Here is a 6,519-nt window from a genome sequence, read left to right as displayed (position 1 = left end):
TACACATAGCCGATATTCCCTGCTGGATACCTACAGAAGACAAAGAGAGGAAAAGATGTGTCCAAGGTGCACTGGACGAGGCCGCCCGGAAAGGAGTAAAGGGGGAGGGACAGGTGGGTCGGTGGAAGAGGGGGGGGGGGGAAGGTACCTTCCTGCCTTCCCCCGCTCCTCTCTCTCCTCTCCCTCTCGTGCACCTTCCCGCCGTCCACGAGCCGCGCCCGCCGCGCTGCAGCCTGGAGTACAGTCGCCTCACTATAAGGAGTAACTTCGGGAGAGGAGTGGGGGTTGAAAGTAGTCCCGCTCCACAAGGACCGGCGTGTGCCAAAAGAGCCTAATGTTTTAGCCAATTCTAGCCAAGTTTACGGTATGTCAAGAAAATTGGTCTACACAGTGCTTTGCATCTGTCAATTAGAAGTTCCTTGGTACCACATGTGTTAATGTCATCGGTTTCATTTGGTTTTTACCTCATCACGACTGACTGCCGTTAGCGACCTATAACCTCCCTTGATAACTTTTCAACTCAACCTGCAAACCCTCCATCAATGTAAATTCATTTATTTGAGAATGTCATCTCACAATTTTGAACCATTTATTTTTCCTAGAATTTCCATACTGTACAGTACAAGATTTTAACGGTGTTTCACTGATTTAATCTCTCTAGCCTTTTCTACGTGGATACTTAAATCTCAATTCAATTTGGTCGAAAAAAAGAAGATGCCATCATTTTATACAAGAAAGAAAAGGAGGAAGAGCAAACTCGATGTTAGAACTGGCAACTGGAGGAAACAGAGAAAGAGAGGTATACCATTAGTTTGGAAAATCTTGCATCTGCAGTAAGGTGTTTGAATCAGTATAACTCTGGTATTGTATGATGATACATTTGTCATCATGGTAATATCTATGTGACAATTATTTTCCAGTTGTGAAAAGTTGAGCACAAGATATTCTGCTAGTGTAGTAGTTGGGTATGTTGACGTTTAGTGTTGGATTTTGGCACTCTGTGAAATACAATTCCATGATTTATTATATTTTCTTGGTTTACCAGATGACCGGAGGAAGGCTGCAGGAAATGTTAATCTTACTCATGAAAATTCTGATCTGAAACCATTGCCCAGTACATCAGGAATCACAAGCAATGTTAAAGTGTACAGTCAATCAATGTATGCCAACTCAAATCAATCAGAAATTGAAGTTGAGAAGAAAGAATCTTCACCATCTGATTCATCTGTTCAGAAAACCCCAATTCTGCAGGCATCAACACCGAACAAATCAAGTTCTCAACCGTCACAGATTGGGTAAACTTTCACATAATCCTTTCACGAACTTCTAAAGTGATCAATGATATTTAAAAACATACTTGCTTATTGTATTTTAACCTTTTCCAGGATCAGAAAGCCATCATTTATGTCATTGCATGTAGAATCTACATCAGAATTAGAATCCGACGTGAATGATTTAATGGAAAATACTTCTGTGAATCCAAATAGTTTACGGTCTCATACTTCTCTCACCACAGCAGAACTGCTGGCAAATGTTGCTAAATTTGGACAGAGTATTAGTCAAATAAATACAAGTCAATCTATTGTTCAAAGCAATTTGAAGTCATCTCTTTCAACTGGAAATGTTGAGAAGAAAGTTGTTTTCAGAGATGAAAAAGATGGTATGTTAACGCTGTCATTTGTGTTGTTTCTCTATTTTTTTTGGTTTATTTTCTTCATCTTTTTCATTTATTGCTTTTCACATGATGGAAAGAACTGAACTGTACTGTATTGTAGTTATTATTTAAGCACTACATAGACTAACGTATATATTTTAATTTTAAACAGAACTTGACACTTTTGAGCCTGGACCAGAACATAATTCTTTCGAGTCTATTACACCACTGCGCTCCAATAGTGAAAATCGTTTGGCAGTAACAAGCAGTAGCCCACTAATTAGTGATCACCCTGTGCCACAACCAAGAAGCAGTCTGGTACCTAACTTTACCACAGCACCTGGTGGCATAAGGAATATTGGAAACACCTGCTTCATGGCTTCAACCTTACAGGTCGTGCACTAAACTAAACTTTATCTAATATGCCAACAATTGTATGAAATTACAAAATATTTTGTATTAATCATTTGGGTTTTACTGTACAGGCTCTACTCCATTTGAGGGGTTTCATTGCTATATTGAAGCAGCATACTGAACATAGTGTTCTTTGCATGAAAAGTAACTGCTTCGCATGCTGCATTTTCCACCTATTGGACATTTTAAAAACAGGAGAAACCTTGGACCCATCTGTTACGTATCTCAAATTTTCGAAATTTCTTCGCGGTTCTGAGTCTTTTTTTGATGGGGCCCAGCATGACGCCCATGAATTTCTCTGTCAAGTTTTGCAAGTCATGAACAATGTAGCTGTAGGGGAGGAATTCGGTTTTTATCAAAGAAGTGACAGTAAGTCTCGGTGGCGTTATATCTAATCAATGTGCTCAACGTGCAAGACACTGTTTGTTGTTTCATTATTATTAATCTAATCTATTATTATTCAGGACGTTGTACATCGTGCGGCGAAGTTTCTGTTTCTAATTACACTTTAACAACTCAAATTCAACTCCAGATGGATTCTTCTGTCCAAGCCGCCATCAATTCTTTGTTTGCATGGTCCAGCATGCAAGTTAAAGTCCTTTGTGAATCCTGTCACAAACAGTGTGACTTTGACCGAAGATTTGTTTTGGACAGTGCTCCAAAAACGCTAGTTGTTCAACTCCTTCGATTCAAAGCAGATGGAAGTAGAGATGATGCCAGCATCGAAATAAATCAGAGGATAATGTTCAACAATCTGCAATACGAATTGTGTGGAATGGTACTGCATACAGGAGTGACAGCCTCCGCGGGCCATTACACCGCGAAGGTAGCACAAACAGATTCTAACAACAATAATGTTGCATGGTTCAAGTGCAATGATAGTTTGGTAAGGATATGGACATCTTCAAATGAATATATTTATGAATATAGTTTAGTTTCAACTTGCAGTTTTGTGTTTGTGTTACCTTTCAGGTATCTGTGGACAGCATGGACTTGAAGAGTCAGACAGATAATGCTGCTAAGGCTTACATCCTGTTTTATGACTGGTCCTCAAGTTCTGAATCAGACTTGGATGAAAGAAAGGTATGTTATATTCAAATAGTAGTTGTATAGTTGTAGGACATTGTTGGAACTTTTCCTTTACCGTGCACTATCAAGATACAAGCGGCTCAGTCTTTGTCATACTTCAGCTTCTTATAAATATTCTCAGAATTTCGTTACATTTAATTAATTTCTGAAGTTTTGTATTTGTTTCAGGAGGATCACAATGAACTCATTCACCATTCAACTTCTGTTGCAATTCCTCTTCCAAAAGAAGCTTCAATTGAAGTCTTCAATCAACCTGTGTCAGGTGAGAATGGATTCAATTGCAAGGTTACTAATTTTGAAAGAAAAAGTGTAGACATAATTCCTGTTCCAAAAAAAAAGAGCATTGATTGAAGTCTTAAATCAACCTGCAACAGGTGACGGTGACAATGGCAATCGCCTGGTAATTGATGTTGACAGGAACAGTGCAGAGGAAATTCCTCTTCCCAAGAGCAAAGCATCAAAGCAACCACTAAAAACTGAAACTCCTATGTACTTGAGGAAAAACTTTCGAGGCACACCTTTCAACACACAATTTGTTACGGCCATTTATTCCCTGTACCAATATTTTCTCTCAGAGAAAGAATTTGGAGGGCCTCTTATAGATGTTTGTAAAGTCCGGTAAGCAATGACTCTTCTCCCTCTATTTGAAGGAACCCATTAAATTTGATTAAATTGTAACAATTGGTTGGAATGTCACCACAATTACTAAACTCTCCGAGTTTTTCTTCCTTATTTAGAGAGAGAGTATCCCAAGCCTTGCACATCAGCAAAAGGATGGTGACTGATTGCAAACAAAAAATTGATACGGCTATGGCAAGTGGGATTCCCTTTCACACACCAAAAAGAACACGAAATAAACAATGGAAAGCTAGAAATGTGGACAATTTCACTAAAGCAGCTATAACGAACTTAATTCATCAAACTGCCCTGACTGGTAAGTAGCCACAGGAGATGTCACTTCACAAAAAGTTTTGGTCAGTATTTTGGTTTGTTTCTGTTTGTAGGTGCCTATAACGTTTATAACTATGTATTTGCTCAAAACTTCTGAGAGTGCTGAAGTATGTAAAATGTAAAATAATTATTTTTATTGTTTTAGGTCGACTGGTCACCATTAAAGAGTTGTTGGAGTTGATCAGGTAGTTAATTTCTTTGAATTTTATTGTATTCGCTGCTTATAATGTTAGTAAAACCCTCACTTGTCTATTTAGACAGCGAAGTATTGCCTACCATGGTGGACTTTCAACACTCCGCAAAATAGTTCGTAACCTGGGCTTCAAATATGCAAGAGTGAATGGCCGCAGAGTAGTGTGTGAAAAACCGTCAGTGGTATTAAAAAAAATCGCCTTTCTGCGGCGTTACAACGAGCTCCAAGGCAAGTACAAGTTTGTATTTTTGGATGAGACCTGGATTTTTCAAAGAGGCTCCCAGAAACAAAAAACCTGGCAAGACATTGATATCAGAAGTAGTCCCTTGAAGACCACAAACCAAGGCAAGCGCTACATTGTACTTCATGCTGGTGGAGAAGATGGATTTGTGGATGGAGCCTCTTTGGTATTTGCTTCCGACTCTTCTCAGGGTGACTACCATGGCCAAATGAACGGACAGAATTTTATGAACTGGTGGTACAAATTATTGGACAAACTGACAGAGCCAACTGTCATTGTAATGGACAACGCACCTTACCATTCTATTCAGGCAACCACAATCTATTTTCCAATCTATTTATGTGTAGTGTAATGGTACAATTTCATTTATTCCTAGCATCATTACACTAACATTTCAATGATCTGATCTCGTTGTTGCATGTGTGTTAGGATTGTTTAGCATCATTACATCATGGTAGTTGCAAAATATTACTACGGGACTTCCCTTTTCATTTATGTTGTTTGTGATCTCGAATCTGACTTCTGATCACATTGACATAATGTCATTTTGATTCATTTGGAGGTGAACATGGGTGTTGTGTGATGGAATGTCATTTCATATATATATGTTTTCATTTCAGATTTTGATTTTGATCTAATCCGAGGGGGCATCAACTTCGACTATTCACGGTGCACCCGCTGGTTAATATCTAATAGGTATTCAAGTGATATTTGCGAATATTCACAAGATATTCAAAATATTCATCGATATTCATCGATATTCATCAATATTCAAGGACATTAATCAACAATCACAGTGAATATTCACTGGTATTCAGTGATATTCACTGGTATTCAGTGATATTCACTGGTATTCAGTGATATTCACTGGTATTCAGTGACATAGAATATTTGAATATATTCACAGTTCACCAAATTTCCAAGTTGGTTCCCCCTTGATCTAATCTTCAACTGTAGGAGAAAGGAAAGGCACCGTTTTATTGGGTATGTGCTATCGAATATAATTGTTGTAGTTGTGTATGGAATTGGAGTAAACTGACTGGTGATTGAGGAATCATCTCATTAATCAGTAGCTAAATAGTACAACTGTTCTAAACTAGAATATTGAAACATAAGATGTATGTCATATTGTTACTCTTGATTAATATTCATTTATTTATTTGTGAGCTTGGTGTATGAGAATAAGTACAGGATCTAATTAATTACTGTTTATAAGACCTGATGGAATATTTGCAGTCTTTGAATATTTTATTGTCTGCATTTTTAGGTGAATCCTCAACCAACCAGTAGCTGGAGGAAAGATGAAATTGCGGATTGGTTGAGACGACACAATGTGCGTTTCACGGAATCAATGTTAAAGGTTGAATTATATGCCTTGGCTAAACTTCACCGACAGCCAATAAGGTATTCATATTAAGTTGCATGATCCGTTTCTATTCAAACTGGTGTTACTGGTGTTACTGGTGTATTTCTGGAAAAATTACTATTTACTTTTTGTTATTTCAAAATGTAGATATTTGGCAGATGAAGAAGCTGCAAAGAGAGGTCACATAGTTTTAAGGCTGCCTCCATACCACTGTCAGTACAATCCCATTGAGTTAATATGGGCTCTTCTCAAAAGACATTATGATAAGCATATTCTAGAATATGGAGAATTTACCGAGGAAAAGTGCTTAGAGAAATGGCATGCAGCTATTGAAAGTGTTACCCCAGAAATATGGGGTAAAGTTGTCAATAAAATCGACAAGTTAGTCCGCCAGGACTGGGAACTGTTCTCTGGAATTGACAAGGTAGACTGCACAGATTATTCCAAAATGAAGTTCCCTGTTAATGGAGATAGTAGTGACAGTGATAGTGAGTATGGTGACTACAACGTAGATGAAGATGAAGAAGATGTTGATGACCCCAACCCCAAATCCCCTTCCATTGTCAAGCCTGTCACACCTTTTGATCTATGTAAGATAGATAGTTCTAAGG

The 6,519-nt window shown here is 38.1% G+C and overlaps 2 protein-coding genes across 4 annotated transcripts in view; both read left to right on the top strand.

Moving 5' to 3' along the window:
• The first annotated feature begins 249 nt into the window (after positions 1 to 249).
• LOC113208160 (uncharacterized) lies at positions 250 to 5,380 on the top strand. 3 transcript variants are annotated; one of them, XM_052265752.1, is made up of 14 exons: positions 250 to 364; positions 662 to 799; positions 1,046 to 1,295; positions 1,386 to 1,660; positions 1,827 to 2,047; positions 2,140 to 2,437; positions 2,533 to 2,954; positions 3,041 to 3,151; positions 3,326 to 3,419; positions 3,532 to 3,775; positions 3,895 to 4,091; positions 4,254 to 4,293; positions 4,366 to 4,529; positions 5,163 to 5,380. In XM_052265752.1, exons 2-14 carry the CDS (start codon positions 715 to 717, stop codon positions 5,324 to 5,326), a joined length of 2,565 nt encoding a protein of 854 aa, XP_052121712.1. In that variant the 5' UTR covers positions 250 to 364; positions 662 to 714; the 3' UTR covers positions 5,327 to 5,380. The 3 variants fall into 3 exon arrangements, with proteins under 3 accessions (XP_052121712.1, XP_052121713.1, XP_052121714.1); XM_052265753.1 differs by having other exon boundaries at positions 250 to 544; XM_052265754.1 differs by lacking the exon at positions 250 to 364 and adding an exon at positions 921 to 965.
• A 278-nt stretch (positions 5,381 to 5,658) lies between these two features.
• LOC113208186 (uncharacterized) overlaps positions 5,659 to 6,519 on the top strand; it is a 4,485-nt gene continuing 3,624 nt past the window's right edge. The window contains exons 1-3 of the mRNA XM_052265772.1: positions 5,659 to 5,715; positions 5,810 to 5,946; positions 6,056 to 6,498. Of these exons, the coding sequence (XP_052121732.1) occupies positions 5,659 to 5,715; positions 5,810 to 5,946; positions 6,056 to 6,498 (637 nt within the window). The remainder of the gene's footprint in view (positions 5,716 to 5,809; positions 5,947 to 6,055; positions 6,499 to 6,519) is intronic.

The sequence above is a fragment of the Frankliniella occidentalis genome, unplaced genomic scaffold, assembly GCF_000697945.3.
Source record: "Frankliniella occidentalis isolate FOCC.00 unplaced genomic scaffold, Focc_3.1 Scaffold30, whole genome shotgun sequence".
Classification (NCBI taxonomy): Eukaryota; Metazoa; Arthropoda; class Insecta; order Thysanoptera; family Thripidae; genus Frankliniella; species Frankliniella occidentalis.
Note: the sequence above shows the minus strand (reverse complement) of the source record. Positions and strands in the feature narration are given on the sequence as shown.

What these genes read in the sequence shown, in the direction of transcription:
- LOC113208160 (XM_052265752.1), top strand. Translation starts at nt 715, where the DNA reads ATGCCATCATTTTATACAAGAAAGAAAAGGAGGAAGAGCAAACTCGAT. An exon ending in TTTCAGAGATGAAAAAGATG is followed by an intron (nt 1,661 to 1,826) that starts GTATGTTAACGC and finishes AATTTTAAACAG; the next exon opens with AACTTGACACTTTTGAGCCT. An exon ending in CTTCAATCAACCTGTGTCAG is followed by an intron (nt 3,420 to 3,531) that starts GTGAGAATGGAT and finishes AACCTGCAACAG; the next exon opens with GTGACGGTGACAATGGCAAT.